Source organism: Apis cerana, linkage group LG1 (genome assembly GCF_029169275.1).
Source record: "Apis cerana isolate GH-2021 linkage group LG1, AcerK_1.0, whole genome shotgun sequence".
Lineage (NCBI taxonomy): Eukaryota > Metazoa > Arthropoda > Insecta > Hymenoptera > Apidae > Apis > Apis cerana.
In genome coordinates this window covers 18,446,361-18,465,521 of record NC_083852.1, presented here as the reverse complement: position 1 = coordinate 18,465,521, position 19,161 = coordinate 18,446,361, and the positions used below count along the sequence as shown (strand labels likewise).

At 40.6% G+C, this 19,161-nt stretch overlaps 1 protein-coding gene and 1 long non-coding RNA gene across 5 annotated transcripts in view; one reads left to right on the top strand and one right to left on the bottom strand.

Annotated features, from left to right (window-relative positions):
* Positions 1-1,954: 1,954 nt before the first annotated feature.
* LOC107993600 (phosphatidylinositol 3-kinase regulatory subunit alpha) overlaps positions 1,955-19,161 on the bottom strand; it is a 34,149-nt gene continuing 16,942 nt past the window's right edge. For all 4 annotated transcript variants that reach the window (XM_017050106.3, XM_028664713.2, XM_062087283.1 and 1 more), the window contains 12 exons: positions 17,247-17,381; positions 14,482-14,764; positions 14,069-14,167; positions 11,044-11,229; positions 10,808-10,936; positions 10,493-10,700; positions 10,174-10,407; positions 9,761-10,085; positions 9,436-9,683; positions 9,167-9,343; positions 8,818-9,072; positions 1,955-8,710 (listed from right to left, as the gene is read on the bottom strand). In XM_017050106.3, the coding sequence (XP_016905595.1) occupies positions 8,434-8,710; positions 8,818-9,072; positions 9,167-9,343; positions 9,436-9,683; positions 9,761-10,085; positions 10,174-10,407; positions 10,493-10,700; positions 10,808-10,936; positions 11,044-11,229; positions 14,069-14,167; positions 14,482-14,764; positions 17,247-17,381 (2,556 nt within the window). In that variant the 3' untranslated portion in view covers positions 1,955-8,433. The remainder of the gene's footprint in view (positions 8,711-8,817; positions 9,073-9,166; positions 9,344-9,435; positions 9,684-9,760; positions 10,086-10,173; positions 10,408-10,492; positions 10,701-10,807; positions 10,937-11,043; positions 11,230-14,068; positions 14,168-14,481; positions 14,765-17,246; positions 17,382-19,161) is intronic.
* LOC114576949 (uncharacterized) lies at positions 14,762-17,226 on the top strand. Its single transcript, XR_003696514.2, has 2 exons — positions 14,762-14,996; positions 15,078-17,226. It is a non-coding gene; the product is annotated as an uncharacterized LOC114576949 (long non-coding RNA).

The following is a 19,161-nucleotide window of genomic DNA, read 5'->3' as shown; positions in this document are numbered from 1 at the left end:
CAATGCGGCGCGCAAGCTCGCTACGCGATGCACACTGCCAATCGGAACGTTGTTTCGTCGCGTTAGATACACGAGCGTCGCAGCTAGATTCACCACAACCACCATTACCGACGCCACCGTCACTACCCTACATCGCTGCTACAGTCGTCACAACCGTCGTACAATCACCACCGGCGTCACCAGTAGCGATTTCTATCCATCCAACAATGTTAGGCAGGTATGTCTTTCGAACGTGGCACGCGATTCTCACCGATTTCTTTCCAATTCGTTCCAATTTCACTTCCGTTAATAATCCTTCCGAGTGAATTGGATCCTGTAATACCTTGCAACTCTGTTTGCGTGTTAATTTTTTTTTTCCTTTCTCCGTTTTTATTCCTTTCGTCGATATCGGTACAGCGTCGAATCGAATTCGTATGCACAAATGAAAATTTCCCCGGATCGATATTTAGATATTTTACGAGCTTCGTATTTCGATACGGTCAATTATTTATAAGATCGTTACACGTTGAATCTATGGAGAATAATAGATTAAAATGTTATAAAGAATACTGGGATACCAAAGCGATAAGCAAAACATATTAATCATATGCAAATATAAATGATTCTACACGATAAAAAGAAATTATTTCTTTCAACGTGTTCTTGAAACATGAGAACATTGAACAATAATGTAAAATTCTTAAATTTAATAAAATATGTATGTTATATTGAAATTGGATCGAATCGTGAAACATTGAATCTCCTTTATCCGTTCTCCATTCATCGATCGTAACGTGATAACAGGTGGTGGGTCCGATAATTAAAATTTGTATATTCTTTGTAGTAGTATACACTTTTATTGCGTGCACACTCAATCACAATATATGTATGCTTCGGTTTGTCTCATGTGTCTGTGTTTATGTCTCTCTGTGTACATGTGGGTGTTCTCCGTGTGTGCCTGCACATATATAGATATATAGGTACATACAAAGATCGTTCTAAGATCGCGCATGCCTCGGCGCATACATCTATATATATGCACCGTTTTATAATATATGATTTCATGTTTTTTTTTCCTTTTATTTTCTTTTCCATCGTCTCATATACTTATGACAATAATAGTATATTTTACATGCAAAAACAAAAAGTTTTATCACAGTGGGACAGCATACATTCGTTAATAACGTAATAATTGTGTATCGATAACTTCTTCTCTGTCGCTTTCTTTCTTTCTTTCTTTTTTTTTTGTTTGTTTGCTTGTGATACCCTCCCTCCCTCCCCAATACACCCCAAATGTTTGCAAATCCACCCCACTTCGACTTCTTCCACTCCCCCCCTCCCCCACTTCTCTTTTCTGTTCACGCATATATTCGCGAAATAGAATTGCTGAATCGATTCGTTTGAATGATCAGCGATTATCGTCATCCATCACACGATCATACACTCGCATACCAGGCGCCTTCATGTCCACCGGCACATTTACATCTCACACGATACCCCGACCATAGAAAACGAGGAAAGAAAAAGACTGGCAAGGATCCAAATGGACGTACACGAAATCTGTCGACCGTCGAACACGATTTTAAGACGGTTTCGCGTGCGACCAGCCCCTCTTCCTCCCTTTATTTTTACACGGTCGATCAATAGAAGCGAAATCGCCTTGAAGCCGTGCTCTCGCGACTCAATGTAGATGTATTTGTAGACGGTCGAAATATCCCCGTCGATTTATTGTACTTTTCTCTCTCTCTCTCTCTCTCTCTTTTTTTACTTAGACTGGCAAGAGATCAAAGTTGGGCCAATATTTTATTCGGCGAACATTGTCCTCGAGAGTTTCTGCATAATACGTATGAGAATGGAGAATACGCCAATTCCTCGAAGATCGCAACACACGCCAAGAATACGTTTTACATTGTTACGAATAAAATGAGCAGCAACATTATTCTGATGAATCATCTTCATTCTTTATATCTTCATCTTTATTTTTCGTCATGCAATCGTGAATGCAAAAAAAAAAAAAGAAAAATATTTTGTTACAAAATAACGCCCAATTCCGCGAATTATTGGATTCGTCGAATTGGACACGAAGATATTTGCTTCTAATAAGTAACACGATCAACGAATTCTTTCCATCTATTCCTCTTTCTAAATTTGGACGCAGACAAGGGGAAATTGCAAAGATCGTTACATTCTTTGTTGTAATTTTGTACGATTCTCTCTCTCTTTCTTTCTAATACTCACTCACTCACTCACTCACTCATTCACTCACTCTTTCTCTTATCTTCTTTCGAGCATACACGCTTTCTCTACATTCATCAGAGACACATTCTTTTTTATTTTAATCGTTCCTTCTCGATCTTACAATTAGCCATTTCTGGCAAAGAGGCTTGAAGAGAAACTCCATTTCTTTTACAATTAATTCGTTATGCTTAGGTTAACAATATATTGGTCTACGGCGATCCCCCAATCTTTCTCTAATTATCTATTTCCTATTGGCTTGTTGTCACTACTTAAATCGTTAGCATTGACAAAAGAGAGGAATCGAAATCCATGTTTCATTGGTTTCTCCATAAAAGGACGTATCGTAACGCTTAAATTACTCGTTTCTCCGTTTACAATTAATTCGTTAAGTAGTTTAAATATCTCGTTTAGTTAACTGGAACCTGAGAGTTTTGCCCGTAGCTAAACCGCCAAGTAATATAGTGTATTTTATACATATTGCTGCAAATATTAGAAAAAGAGTGTCCACGAGCGTGTCTAGAGAAACTGTTTTTACCTTCCTTCCTATACGAGTTTACAAATTGCCGCGAAAATCGGCGCACGCAATTACTATTACAGGAATCGCTATTTTATGTATTACAAATTGCAGTTTCGATTACGATACGATTTGATTATCAATGTTTCGCGGGAAATTTATTTTTCGCAAGGCTCTTCCTCTTCGTGGTGAGAAATGTCGGAATACCTTATTAGATCAATCACTCCTTTCTTTTTTCGTCGCAAAATATCTGCATCGATCGACAGTAAGCAACACCGTTACGAAATATTTATCTCGTCTCTCTTTTTTCCTCAACTTTCTTGCTTTTTTTCTTTCTTGCACGCACCCTTTCTTATCTTCCACCTCTCTCATTCTCTCCCTCTCTTTCTCTCTTCCATTGTTTCTCTCGCATTCTGCACATATTCAACTTGTAGAAAAGCTAAGGCAACTTTTACACTTTTTATCTTCTCTCGTCGCTCCATTTCTTCTCTTCCGATCGTTTTTGTTTTTTTTTTTTTTTTTCGGTATACTTAAAATTCTCTCGTCCCTCGAATTCTTGAATTCTTAACGCGTTAAGATTCTTGCCTCTTTCTCACAATCGATCTCGTTAAACAATCCATCAAACGCTCCATCGAACAGCGATAAAAGTCTGAGCCTCGCCGAGTCGATCCGAGAATTCTCTGAATCCTCCTCGCTTCGAGTTTCTTTTGGTTCTTTGAAATTGACTTCGTCGATTCGAGGAGACTCAGCGATCGACACGCTGGTTGTTAAACATGTAAAAAAAGAATATCGATCGGCTCAAGGATCGTCAGACCGAACAAGTGTAATAGAGATAACCGTTCTGGCTCGTGAAAGAAACTGTTGGATCGGTCCCGCCGAGAATTTTCACGCTAATTTTCAAGTCATCCTCCCTCTTCCTTGTTTCTTTCTCCTCTCACTTTTGTATAAAAGAGCCTCACCACTATAGCTCCGATATATTTATATTTATATTACATCGTGATGTGACACGTGTTTTACATCGGACAACAGCTTTTTTCTTTTTTTTTTTTTTTTTTTATTATGCCATAAAATCTCAAACAGGGACACGTCGTCCCTTTTCGAAAAATACAAAAAAATACCGCGAAAAATCAAACCTCTCACGGTCGATCATCCTCGAGATCGTAAAAAATCCGTACTCGAATCGATCGTATTGTATATGACCTCATCCCGACGGATGAGTTTAAACGAGGGAAGCGAATCAAGTCCAACGATCGATACTTGGAATGATTTAGTCTTGCTTCATTTCATTCGTGGTTCCAAACTGTGCTAACTTTCATGCGCGTGCGTGTATGTGTGTCGGATTCGGAAAACTCGATACGTGTGGACATTTTTATTTTCTCCAATTCGTTTCCCCTATTCCGTTCCTAACCGTAACGTGAAAATACATTCGTTGAACTTGATTCGTCCCAAGTTTTTAAGTTTTAATTAACACGCGTGCGAGCACCACGTGTACTTTTCCCTCCATCTTTCTCGCCTCCATCGATGCTCGAAATAATAAACCGCCTGCGATCCAACCTATCGAAACGTGAACACGCGCACACGACAAATGAAAAAAAGATCAAAAACGAGCTTCGATGATCCGAAAAGCGAGCGCGTTAAAACCGACGCGAGATTACGCCCTTTGCTACGCGATCGTAAAAATAGAAACGTCTTTCGAATTTGATCGTCATTAGATGTAAAATTAAGAAAAAAAAAAAAGATCCCATTGTAGATTTTCCTTTGGAAATTTGTAAATTCGTATGCGCGCGTACACGTGTCTTATTTTTTTCTTTTTTTTTTTCCGTTCCATCGACAAAAATTCGAGAACGCACGAGCCTTGGAGATCTCGCGTCCCACACGATATGCGCTTTCCCCCTCGTGGGAAACGCGATCGTCAAGGTTTGCGTAGCTTCGAACAGGGTACATCACGATGCTACGATATAATATATGTATATATATGTATACAACATACGCACGAATATATTATAAATAATTAATTAAAGGTTTGTTTTCAAAGTAAGTAAAAATATATAGATATATAATATATATATATATATGTTCATATATTTTTTTTCCATTTTCTTTCCTTCATTTTCCTTTTTTTCATCATACTTCCACGTCAATATATTTCTCTCGCCAACGAATGTATTTCGTTTTTCTTTCTTTTTCTTTTATTTATTTTTTTATTAATTTTTTTCTTTTTTTTCTTCTTCTTCTTTCTAATTCATCGTTTATATTTCACGCGCACGATCATGCATTTGCGTGCGATACACGTGTGTATGTATGTTGTATGTATGTGTATGTGTATATGTTTGATAATGTACGTACGATGATCGTGTATATGGTCATATTTTACTTGTGTGTAATTTGCTTCTGAAAAAGGCGACGAGATCGAATCGCGAGAAATCCGATGGATCATCGCGTTAGAAAAAAAAGAAAAGAAACGGAAGTGTGTTCTCTCAAACTTGAGAACCTCTATCTAGAAAAAGGAGTGATAATGGTCATGAATGGTTTCGAAAATCTTTATGCGTATTTATTTCTATTTTAAGATTTCAACGCGGATCTCGAACTCGTCGCCGTTACAGCTGATTATAACGTAAAACTCACACTTTCGTCACCGAATCACGCGCCTCCGATTGCTCCGATCTCATTTTAATTATATTCGCAAAATATCGTTTGTTCTCTTTACTCCGTTTTAAACATTTCCAATCTGAAAATGTAATTGCACGCGTTTATTTTAATCGTCGATTCTAACGTAGCTCTCTTTCTTCTTCCCGTTAATAATAAATCTTTCCTCGAATCCTTCTCCTTTTTTACTTATTTATTTGTTTATTTATATTTTCTTTTCGTGCAAAATGGCAATCATGGCAAAAGCAACGTTAAAATCGAAAAAAAACACGTTCAACGAAATAGATTAAAATCTGCGAAGAGAACAATCGATTTTCGGAAACGTACATTTAAATAACTTGGATCGATCGAAACATCCGGGGTGCAAGTACGATCCGGTGGCAAACACGACGAACAACAATCGAATACTGCACCTGCACGCGATTGGACACCATGGAATCTATATAAGCCTATCAGCGCCAGGGCACTTAATTTCTTTTTTTTTTCTTTCTTTCTTTCGTATAAAAAACCTAAACTACCTAAATCTATTGTAATTCGAAGCTTTTTTATTAGGATGAGCAACGAGCCTTTCTTTTCCGTAATCTTTTTCCCTTTCTAGTATCTTTTTTTTAATCTCTGTCCACAGTTCTTGCTTGCCTATCCTCGAAAAATTCGTCATCCTATACTGCGCAAACAAACGGAAGAAAAATAAAAGAAAATTAAAACTCGTCGCCCCGCTTTCGACTCTTTCAAACGACTCTTCGACTTGTTTCTCGCTCGATATATTTGCACGATTTAATTTCTTTTGACTATACGGTGGATCACGAGGATCGTGGGAAAGAACAGGAACGGGACGAATCGTCGTTTCGACTCGAGTGACCGCTACAAGTCGAAGAATCTGTGTACGCGCGAATCGTCCTCGATACACTTTTACGATTACCGGACCGCAATGTAATACGTAAAATTTCTCGAGTATCGATTCAATCGCGACCGATTCTTTCCGCGATTCTTCTCGTTACCGTCCCAACCGACGAGACCCTCGCCGCCAACCTTTGAGATCATTCAAAGAGTACACGATAAGCTTTGACGTCTTTGAAAGCGAGAAGAGATCGATCCTGTCTAACGTTTGCGAGAACGTCACGTTATGCGTGCTCAGATTCTACCCGTATTCGATGTATTCGACGAGAATACAGATAAAATCAATATTAATCGATGTTTCGCAACACGTTTTCGGGGACACGGAAATACTTCGAGTTGAAAGAGAAAGAAGCGCGACGAGATACTTCGTGAAACTTCGACGCGATGATATCGAAAAGAAGTACTGATGAATCGAACGTAAAAAAAAAAAAAAAAAAAAATCACGATTAATAAAATCACGAATAGCTTTTGCACATACAATGTCCGCGATGTATAATTATACTATATATCCGTCGAAATCGACGCGTGTATTGAATCAACGAGTACACGCTTCGTAAATCTTAAAGAGAAAGAACAGTAAGTAATAATAGAAGAAGAAAAGCAAATTGTAAAAAGCGAATGGAAAATAATAGACAAGATAATATTATATATATCTCCTTTCTCGGCAATCCGAAATCACAGACAATATGTTTAACTTCTCGAAAAGTGATCTCCCTCTCCCCCTCTCGCTCTCCCTCTCTGTCACTCGTACTCTCACACTCTCTTAGTACTCACACCTGTATTAGCCTTAGACACGCGTAGTAATAGCCTACACAGATCTGGCACAGCACTTGAAATCTAACGTACATATAAAAAAGCTCCCGCGCATCCGTGTAAATTTTTTTTATCTTTCGTTGTAATGAAGTTCGAAAGTAACGCGGCGGGCAACGTTTAAATCGAAAAATCGAAAGGAAGTATATATCGATCGAGATATCCGAGCCTCTTATTTGTTGACTTGTTCAACGGTGATAGATGCTATTTTTAATATTGTTGTAAATCACTACAAAAAACGTTCCGTAAGCATCCGAAAGGCTCGATTACGTTATGTTGCGATGCGTCTAATAATATATCCTAGTATCACTGTTGAAGATCTTACACCTTGTCGATCACATTCGCGACGTAAACGACGACCGCGTATATCGTGCGTTACAAAAAACGGAGGTTCGGGAAATATTCATAGAAAAAAAAAAAAAAAAAAAAAATCGAAGGAGTCAGAAGTACAGCGGTCTAAGAAATGTATTGTTCACAATCCGCTTGTTTCGGAATGAACGGATGCATCCATCCAATCTTAGTCATTAGTATCAAATTTTTTTTACCTTTTTCTTCTTTTTTTCTTCTTTTTTTTCTTTTTTTCTTTTTTTTTTCTTTTTTTTTTTTTTAATGAAATGCAACTACCCTGATTACCAATCGAAAGTTGCGAGTAGTTTGAGCCTAGTCAGACTTATGTTTTCTGTTCTGCTCTATTATTCATCATTTCTTCCATCAATTTGCCTATAAGACTAGATATATGCCTCTGTTACTCTGACGTATTCGATCGAATAAGTGCATCTCGAAAAAATGTAACGGGACACGTTCCGACATCCAAACGTTTCTTCCTATCTCGATAAAATAAATGGATAGCAAAAAAACTATTTCCACTCTCGGTTAATTTTTGCGTTGATTGTCGACAAGATCTGTCAAAACCAGTTGACCTCGAGAAAATTGTAAAATCTTGCGCGTAAAATGTGTCGTTGATCCTGTCGGCCAAAACAATTACTGCAATTACGCCACGGTAACATACGTATATAATTACCTTATATACTACAGCTTCCGAGGATTACTATCGCTATTATCAATGTTTCGCACTTCATTATCAATACCACTGTACTTCGTTTAAGGAAGCGTTTACTTCCGGCCTATAAAAATGGAACGATCAATTGTCGCGTATTAGTTTCTCCTTAATACCACCCATACCGATTAAATGAATATAAATTTTGCAGAACCTTCTTCGAAAAATTATTTGTCGTCATCGCATTCACTTTCGATTTCAAATCTTGGCAATTATACCAAGTAAAACTTGCGTGCACACGTATATCCTAATATCTTTGTAACTATATTTATAACTGATCGGCACACGGGTATTACGTGTGCGTCATATAATGTTGATTTTCGAGAGGACGTGTTAATTGTAATTGGTTTTGTGTGTGCATCTTCATTTGTAACTTTGATAACGCCGCAGGCGAGGCAAAAGCCGGATAAGCTAGAGTCGTATTGAGGCTCTCATTGTGTTCTTCCAGAGAATTCTGAGCGTAATGTAGCACCAAGTGTTTCAAACTCTTGTGAATGTTGTACGGTTCAGCGAATCCAAAACCACGTTCGGTACCGTATATTATGCAATGATTCACTGTACCGTTACACCTGTAACATTAGCGAGGAATTATTTTTCTATATATACATATACATATATATATATATAATCATAAAGGGGGGACAGAGAGAGAGAGAACGACAAGTAACATGCGTACATGATGGAAAGTGCGTATTGTCCAGTTCTTGATGTTCGAATAAGAAAAGTACCATCCGGTCTATCGGCAAGAATACGATCAGCATCAGAACGAGAACATTCCAGATAAAGCCACGTCTTTTCATCAGAATGAACCTCAAGATCTATCTCTTGAAGTTCCCCATACGCCAGATGACCCAACAAAGGATTCGATAACGAATGATTCAGCACGAGTTGGCTTATTTTATTTTGCTTCATACCATTTTTTTTCAACCATCTGTAACAGAATACGACAGAAACGTTAGATAATTTCGAAATCGTGTTTTTTTTCAACAAAAATATTTATAAAAATCGATCAATAATAAACGCACATTAAATGCTTATCCCTTTGTCGTACAAGTTGCAACAGTTCAGGCTTCAATTTGTGCATCTCTCTTTCTAAAGTTCTGTTATAAGCGATTTGTTCCTTCAAGCTACCGTCCAATTGTTCTCTACTATCTTCTAAAGATTTCAGTCTTCGTTTCAACAATTCTGCATTGTCGGTTAATCTGTACACGTAAAAATAGAATATTTTTATACGAACGATTCGAAACATGACACGCCAAACGAAGCCATAAGAAAGCCATTAATAGAAACTCACGTTGATATTTCGTGCGGTTGAGCTTCCTTCTGATACTTCTCTTGCAATTTCATCTGATCTTCGAACATTTTGATAGCTTCCGAAAAAGCTTCTAACGCTTGTCGTTTCAACTGTACCTCGAAAGACGTTCTGTTGTATAATTCCGAAAGTTCTTTGTATTCCTTTAACGCGTCGGTTATCTCTTTGTCAAGCTCGATGTATTTTTGGGCAACGTTCGCCATATCTGTCGTACTCGCAATTTCATCATCCTAATTTAAAATAAAATTCATAGGCAAAAATAAGCAGGCCTTGGAATGATGTTTAAGTTTTAAACCTTTAAACTTACCTGTTGAAACCGAGATACTGGATACAATAGCTTAATATCTAGGGTCGAATTATACTGCGCCAGAGAACAATTCCTATAATGATCCACCAGCTCGATAACCGAATGAAAGTTATACGGCTCCGAGAAGCCGTATTTTCCGTTCCGTTGACAAATTTTGATAAGCTTGTTGGTCCCACCTTTACGCAATGTCAGTGTGTACTCCCCACCCTTAGAAGACGCATCACGTACCAAAAAAGTACCATCCGGCGAGTCGATCATCTTCTCGTTCACCTCGTCCCTAGTGATGTCTCCCCAATACCATTCTGCCTCCTGAAGTGTGCGTGGTCTTTTCGTCGAAACGAAAATACAGCGAAATATAGTATAGTGATCACAAATACGCCGTTTGTACAGGATAAGGATGAATGGTCGTTTACCTGTGAGGTTGCTGTTGCGACTCTTTGCTCTCTGAAACTGACACTGTTCGATCCATAGAATTGTCCTCGTCGAGAACGGAGAATGGATCTAAAACTGGAAACTGCGGCCTTGAAACTTTTCGCGGCGGTAACTGCGGTGGACTTGCAAATTGCGGTAGTCTCTCGTTCCAATCACCGTGTAACAGCAACACCTCCACTATTCGTATATGAGCTTCTATATTGTGAACAATTTGTCTGCAAAAAACGAATGATCGATCATCGAAGAAAAATGGTAGGAAAATTGCGGCGGAATGATTTAGTTCGAGCCAAGAGTGCTTACACGATCCTTTCCCAAGGTGGTCTGACGAAAATGTGACACAGCACTTGTATAAGGATGGTAGGGGGTTCTATGTAACCCCTTCCGTGTTGCAATTGACAGATCCGACAAAAATGAGCCATCAAATGAAACAAGGTACTACGGTGATGTTCCGGAAGTTCCGAGACGAGTTGTCCCAAACGTGCTGCACACTGTTCATCGTTCTTCATATCTGTGCATCGAAAATATATAAGTATAAATATATACGGGTATATCTCCATCATTTTATTTTATGTAACAAAACGTTATCGCTTTAATATTCGTTTATATAATACTCACTGGATGCTTCTATAAATCTATCGTAAAACTGTACAGGGATCACAGGATCTGGCAATTCTCGGAGAAACTTTTTCAAAACGCCCGCTACGCATTGTGCACTATACGAACTTAAATCAGCGTTACACACATCTGAAAAGTGAAGGATTGAACGTGACTATTCCGAAAACTGAATCATCGTGGTTGGTAAGATGTACCGAGTTGATCGGCACGGGATCTAGAAATAAACATAAATTTACCTTCGTTCAATTTTTGCCGCAATTCCAAGGTTTGCTCGTTAGGAGGACTACTGTGATAGACTTTGTACAGATCCAACGTGCTGTCCTCGGATGCCTTCTCCTCCAAGGCACTGGTGCATCGTTCCACCAACAATGGAGCTGGACGCGAGGAGATGTCGAATTGCGAGCACAGGCCAAGACCGAATACTGCAATTGAGAAATTATATACACTTATAACGACAGGCCGTGTATTCGAGTTCCAGAATCGATACAATTTCGGAGTAACGAGAATAAAAAAAAAAAAAAAAGATTACTTTTCAACGTCTCGAGTACATCCTCAGGGGCGGGCATGTCAACGTATTTAAGGTATTTAAAATATTCTACGTCTGATAAGTTTTAGCACCATGAAATTGTGACGTCGATCGAAACGAGAAAAGGAAAAAAGAGAAAGAGGAAAAAAAAGAACCACGAAGTTCTACCTTTCACTGTTCTATTTATTACCACGGCCTCTAAGCCTAAGGACTTATGTTAGTCGCTTCTTTCGCCCGAGCCTCCGCGTGCGCGTAGGAATTTTTTCAACGCGCGGCCGATAATAAAACTTTCATTTGTTCGGTACGTATGCGGTGTTTCTGGTGTTTGCGCGCAACCGAGCGGTCGCGTGACCTCCTCGGTTGTAAATGATACGAGAATCGAACACGAGCATCGCGTCGACAGGCCGTGGAAAAGAAACGATGAAACAGCGATGACTGGCGATCGAGAGATCGAGAGATCGAGATCGTGAACGGGGACGGATACGGGAAAGAATATCGAGAGGGACTACCAACCATCGGCGAGGGAGAATCCACTGGAAAGCGGTACGAATCGGAGTTGAACACGCGTGTGTCAAAGGGAAGAGAGGAAAAGAGCGCGTGCGAACAGGTGCACGTAAAAGATGTTGACCCACTCGCGACCGGGCAAATAATCGTGAGGCGAAATTAATTGGTCGCGTCGAATTAACATTCCCAAGAGGAACACGTACGGCGAAATTGGAAACACCGACCGGGAGAAGTCGGCATCTGCGAGAGATTCGTCGGTTTTTATGGACATGTTGGGAAGAAAAAATTTCTTGACATCTCACAGACGCATTCCAGACGCTCGGCATACAAACGCGAGAGACGCGTAAAATCGTAAAGAAGTCAGGAGGGAACGCGTGTTCCGGGGAACCGGTGATTTCTTTCTCTTCCAATCCGGGGGAAGAGATCGGGTGAAAAACAATCGCGCCCGCACTTTTGAAATTACGTAACGTCGTTTCTTGCCTCGATGAAGAATTCCACGACGCGTTGATCTTTCGCGTCGTTGAAAAAGCTAGGTACCAGATTCTACGCGTCCTTCAAACACCATTTCGGCGGGCTCGAATCAGTCTCTCTCTCTCCTTCCTCTCCATACCGTTTTAAACGTCGGCCTGTATTCTATTCGATGACTATCCTGTTTTTCCTTATCTGCTCTCTCGAGAATGCGACTCGAAGCACGGCGTAGAGATCGTATTTTCGAACTAGCCGCGCGACTCGAGCCGACTTATCGTCAATACCGCGTACGCTCAAAGGCGTGTACGGCGTGTACGCATTATAAAGAGATCGAGAAATAGAGAAGGAGAAGAGGAAGAGGATAAAGAATAAAGAAGGTGCTGAGAGAATTTCACGCACAAGAGGAAGGAGAGGAAGGAGAAAGAAATTTATTTTTACGACTAGGACGACATTTTGTTTCTTGTCTAGAGCGACGTGCGTCTTCTGCAGCGAGGCGAGAGAGGACAGAGACGGAAGAGAAAAGTTGGGATCCCAGTGATATTCACCGCGTGTACGGTATATATAAGTACGAATCGAAGGTGGATCGGTTGGATAGAGGTCAACACTGAAATTCGATATTCGTCACGGTTGTTCGCGACGATCACGTTGACTGGTCACGGGTCCCCGAAGGAAAGCTGCGATATCGACGAACGGCGAGAAGTATCGCGACTGGCGCCATACAATTCGAAACGAGGACGTTCCAATTTTACGAGGAGTACGTGGAAATGTTTTTATTGTCTTGGTCCGAATGATCGCGATTCTTGCGTGTTCGGCCACGACGGAACGACCTGCGACTTCTCACTCCTTCCCGCGTGCAAATTTTTAAAAAAACACGACCAGTTTGTAACGAAACGAGCGCCTTTATAGATCGTACGTTGCGTGAGCGAATTTCATAAATAACGCGACTACGCATATTGTTCCGCCACTCTCCGCGTATGGCAGTTGCGCGCCTCATCGCGTTGACAACGCGCGACGCGACCAACAACTTAATGAAACCACCACTACCTCTCGTCATCGGAAGGCTAACGCGCATGCACGAGATCCAGCGAGTGTGTGCACCTCGAGGAGGACGATACCGGCGTACGAGTGTAGAGAGTGGCGAGATTCGTGCCGCTCGCGCGGTTTTATCTATTATACAGTCGTTCTCTCGATGACGATTCCGAGAGTAACCGTGCAATTTCTCGGAAGACCGTCTGCAGTTGGCGGCAACAGCTCGCACGAGTTACGCACATGCGTCCATCGGCCGCATTCGTAGGCGTCGAGTTAGTTCCTCGAAAACGATCACGATCCTTCTCCCGTTCTCTAGCCAAAATATGCGAAAGAGGAGAGGAAAATGAAGCTGCGAACGTGACCGAATGAAATAACATTTTCTATCTTCCTCCAGCTCCGGCCACCAACGTTCGAAAGACGCATGAATATTTAGTTATTCAGATATTAGATCAACACTAGTAATGCGCCACGTCAAATGTCCTTGCTTCAAACTTCATAATCGACTCTGGCGCGCGATTGCAAAGCAGTTCCAACGTCAGCGAACACGTTTCTGATGCAATCCGGGATAGTCAACTAAAAGACATCTGAATTTTTAAATTGTTTCCGTGTTGGGTCCATTAACGTAACGAAGAAGTAATGGGCGTGTTACGACCAAGCCGTATCAATGTCATATTACGAAACTGAACGCCACCGCGAGGCGTTTTATACCGCGACAACTTCTTTGTGCCACTTACCTGGAGTAAATCTATGAGCACGATTTTCCGAGTCGACCGGCAAGCAGTTAGAGGGTAAACCCGTCGCTGTACACGTCCTATGAGCTACCAGACCGCAATCTATCGAAACAGAGAAAGAGAAACAAGACATGATTATGTAAAAAGTGGAGCAAACGAAGAAAAACACGATTAAATCGTGCCCCGAAACTTTAATCGACGATCAAATGATAAGCGACAAGTCGAACCAAATCTAATAATATCGTTAAAATAACCGCGTTTCTCAACTTGGAATATTGGCCGAAATTTGGAACGTATATAACGATGCTGCTTTATAATATTCGCCGAAAGAAAAGGAAAAAGAAGAGAAAAAAGGAAGAGGATTTTTTTAACGAAACGTTATCTTGATGCGGATTATCGGGCCATCGATTCCTTACCTAGACAGAGAAAGCCTTGATGCAGGAGGCCCCTGAGGTATTTATGGCACTTATCGCACTTCTCCAGCACGCTGAAACTCTGAGGCATAAGGGTGTGAGGCGAATTGCCGGTGGCCACGGACCCGCTGCCACCAACGATCGCATCGTTGGCCACATTGACGGAGGACGCGTTCAACGTGGTCGTGGAGGCCGACAATGTGGCACCGACGACCGGTGTCTGACAGAGCTCCTCGATGCAAGCCAAGATGGTCTTCTGGTGGAAGTCATCCTTGATGCCCATATTCTACGAACAAGAAAATCAAGACGTTGCAGCGCGGAGTTTAAACGTTAAATCGGAAATCATCACCTATGTTGCATCAACGTTAAAATCAACGCCTCGTAAACTCGTTGAGCTGTTCCTACAGATATTTTCGTTATTTCGATGGCTATGATTTGAAACGTAGGGACGATCCTCAATTTAGTTTTCGAGGTAAGAAACAAGGAAGGGAGGAGTGGCGCGTAATACCGAATAAAGAGTAAGTATAAAGAGAATGAATGGAAAGAACAAGGCAATTTATACGTGTTTGTCTCTCTTAACTAAAAATCTCGTTTTCCAGGCAAAGATGATCGGCGAGTCAACAGGTGTCAGACACACGTGTGCCACGACTGTATGCAACTCTCGATAAAGAGAGCCTTTTCGTATAAAGCCGTAAGGATAAAACATTGTCCAATTTTCGGATTTTATTAACTATTAACAGCTTTCCTTAACTCGAATCGAGTAATGCAACTCGAAACGAGCCCAAACAGATGCCTTCACTCGATCTCCGATATGTTTATCCTCGTGCGAGTTACGTAATATCCGCGACGAACGACACGTTCCAACGTAATGACGACGATAAAAATTTTAACGAAGTGTTGATCGTGCGGCAAAAGGAAACTATTCGTCTCGCGACGAGAGAGATCGAGGAACATCGTGCGTGGCTGAACGAGGCGCCATTTCCGGCAACGGGTGACTGGCACGCATTTTTCCTCCAAATTATATAGTATACGCTCGCGCGGGCTATTTTAAAATGTGGCGACGAGAAGAACGTGTTTCCCCGGCGCCACGAGTCGCACTGGGCCAAACGATATTCTTAGCACCGTACGCGTGCCAGTAGCGGGGAAGAAGGATCGATGTGCACGCGTGTTATACACGAAACGCTGTGATTATTACGAGGTCCACGGGTTCGTGCGACCGTCAAATCTGACGCGTAATTATTTTGTTTTACGTCCAGCCACCGTGCCAGGTTATCTCCCGGGATATGCGCACGAAGGATGAATCGACGACAGACGGAGACGAGAAATAATTTACGAATGTCTCGACACCGAGGCAAAAAAGCGGACATATCGTGAGATGAGAGAGAAAGGGAGAGAGGGGAGAGAGAGAGAGAAAGTAGGATTTTTTGTTGGAATCACGACGCACGAGATAAGGGGCACGAAGTAATGCGTAATTTATCAAGCTGACACTCGGCGTTGAGTGTTAATTATACGCGACGCATCAATCCTCCGAGTTTATTCAGCGTTGCCGGCGGAAGATACGAGACGCAGTGCGCGAGGTAGTCGTTAAATTGTTACGCTTCGTCGTCTGGAAAGGAAGACCCCGAGTGTCGTTTCTGTTACGAAGATAGGCACGGCCTTAATGTATTTTCAATAATCGATTTGTGTCGAATTGTGTTTTCGACACGAGAATATAAAATTGTTTCTTTCGAGAAAGAAAAGGATTTAATGAACGAATATATGGGATATGCGTCGATGCAACGCAGCTGGGAGAATGAATTGATTTAAAGTTGTTCTAAAGTAGCCGAGGTTCCGTCGAAATGCGTTTTCCTTCGGCCGAGGTTCGAATATCGACGCGAAGGACGAGGCGAATGGGAATCGGACGATTTCTCGCGCCGAAAGGACACTTCCAGACGATTTACGAGTCGATTAGCATGGTAATATGCGATTTACACCCGTAGAAGCCTTGGCCAGATGAGTATTTTTATTCTTTTCGCTCGGACACGAAACGCGTCGTGACTAAATTTGCGAAAGATCCTTGCCAGGACACCGAGAGAGTTGTCCTAAGAGAACGGACTTTTGGATGAGCACGGAAAGAGATTGCGAAATTTCATCATGGAGCAAGAAAAAAAATTAGAAAAATGAAAAGATACAAATCCATATTCGTCTCATTTTACTTTTACTCGTCCGAAAGAAGGATACCGTGCATTGAAAATAAAATTGAAATGATGTTTCGTCTACTTCGTGAAATCATTCGGAGATTACGAGAAAGCAGTACATTTCAAGTACTTTCGATAATCGATAAACGATATATAAAAAAAAATATAAAAAATAAAAAAGAAAAAGAAGAAGAAGAAATAAAGAGGAGGGGAGGACATGATAAAGAATCGACTGTGCTATAGAGCAGACGCTACATGGCAATTACAGGGTCAACGGGCCAAGGAAAACGTCGTCCAGATACTCTTGAGTCGAGGTCATCGCCTTTGAGTACTAGCCAAAGAATTTTCGATCTCCCACCGTGGCTGATTCCGCTCCCGACACGGTTCCCTGCCTCGAAACAAGAAAAAACGAGGCAAATATTCGCGGCCGACTACTCCCTTTACCTTCGTTTTCCATCGAGAAACTTTATCGGCTTTCAACGTCCTGTAATATTTACGGCCGAGCTACTAACAAACGTTCCAAGATTTAACGAAAAGTAAGTAAATTGAAATTAAAGAACAAAAAAAAAAAGTGAAAAAAAATTGACTTACCATCAGCTTATCCCGGTCCAAGAAAGGAAGATCGCTCCCCTTGATATCCTTAGATTTGAAGACGTCCGCATAGCGGTAGAGATTTAGAGCAGCCATCCATTCGACGACGTTTAAAGATGTCCACTCGCTCACGGGCTGTTAGAAGAGACGTGACACAGGTCAATCTTTTAAATAGCAAAAACTTAATAGTAATCAGACATTAAGTCGCGAAAGATTCATGCGCATATATGGTCCACGACGAATGTTCGCAGATATAATTAATCGGCTTTCTCACGAATAGAATTACGTAAGGTTTCCGGTAATCATTGGCCGCGAATTCCGCGCTGATAAATCTCAATGACGCGCTTTGCCATTTAAAAAAAATTTTTCGACGAAGAATTTTTATATAAATAGAATGAATAATGTCTTGCATAAAAATTCCAACCATCACTGTGTTTCACTAGTCACAAATGTTAATGTCGGCTATAAGAATGTGGAAAAAAGATTGTCAATGTATTTCAATCCGTGTGAAGATAATCGTTAACCTTAAAACGAATATTTTTTATTCTGCAATCTATATATGTCTCATCGTGCGAAGTAACATTGACGTAAGTAAGTAGATTTATACATGCTGTGATCAGACATAAGAATTCAAGACATAAGAATTCTTACCTATGATTAAATTTATTCATAGAATTTCGAATATATTAGGTACTATCGAGAAGAAATTTCTGTTATTCCTTCTACGATAGATAAAACTAAAATTTAATTTCATTTGAAATTATTCATTTCCGCACATTATTTTCAATTTAGAATGAATTCAAACAAAATTCGCAAATTAAACATTTTTTACATTATCGTTATTTTCCTATTAAATAAAGTTACGTTAACGAATGAAAATTTGTTGTTTTACATTTCTTTCTCATCGCGTAAAAAATAATAAAACTTGTTTGATTACTTGATAAATATCAATTAAAAACTACACTATCGAAATATATCGTTTATTGTTCTGTCTCGTCGTTCGCGAGGATGCTGTCGGCGAATGCGAGTGTGGCTGCAAACGCGTCCACCACGCGACCAGAAGCTCGGATTAGATAGCATTAGCGCGACAGAAAGAGGACGAGGAGACGAGAAAGAAGACCGAGCGCACGTACATACACGGCTAGTATCGGGAATGCTCCGATAAAACGAAAGCGTAAAAACCAAGGGAAAAAGAAAACGTAACCTTCTCTCGTAACCTTAAGCCTACGATCGTGACGACACGAGATAAGGCCGCGTATCACCCACTCGAAATGAGACTCGGAATATTGTCTCCTGCGAATATACACGCGATTCATTTTAACTCTCCACGATACGTACAGTGTTACTCCGAACTATTTTCATCTCTTTACTTGTCGCATCGTTCCAATCTTTCTGATAATCGAGATAGAAAATGAGAAATGATAGCGCCGAATTGCGTAAATTTGAAAATTGAATTAGAAATACACGATACACGATGTGTTGGTTGAAACCAGAGATGCGAATGTATCATTCAACGGGTTTGGCGCTAGCTCGCAAAATTACTACGCCGTGACATCGTGTCGTTCATAGGAATGCTTGCCGCTCGTGTGTATGTAAATTCGTGCACGTTGCCATTCCTCGTGTTCACGTGAACTCGTAAACATAAATTGCCGGAAAGTATGTATTATTCTATAAATAATACGTAGATTAGATTAAATCTGATCTTATTCCAATATTTTGAACCTTTGTGAATAATTGTAGATAAAAGTCTAATAACTATCTAGCGGAGATGAGAAGGATCACCGATAAAAGAGTCGAGATGGAGAATATAGTTTTAGCAAAGATTTGATTAATTTTTTTTTTTTTTGAAATTTAATATAGAGACAGTAGCAATGTTACGATTTAGGTCGTTACGCCATCAGATCTCGAATAGGTT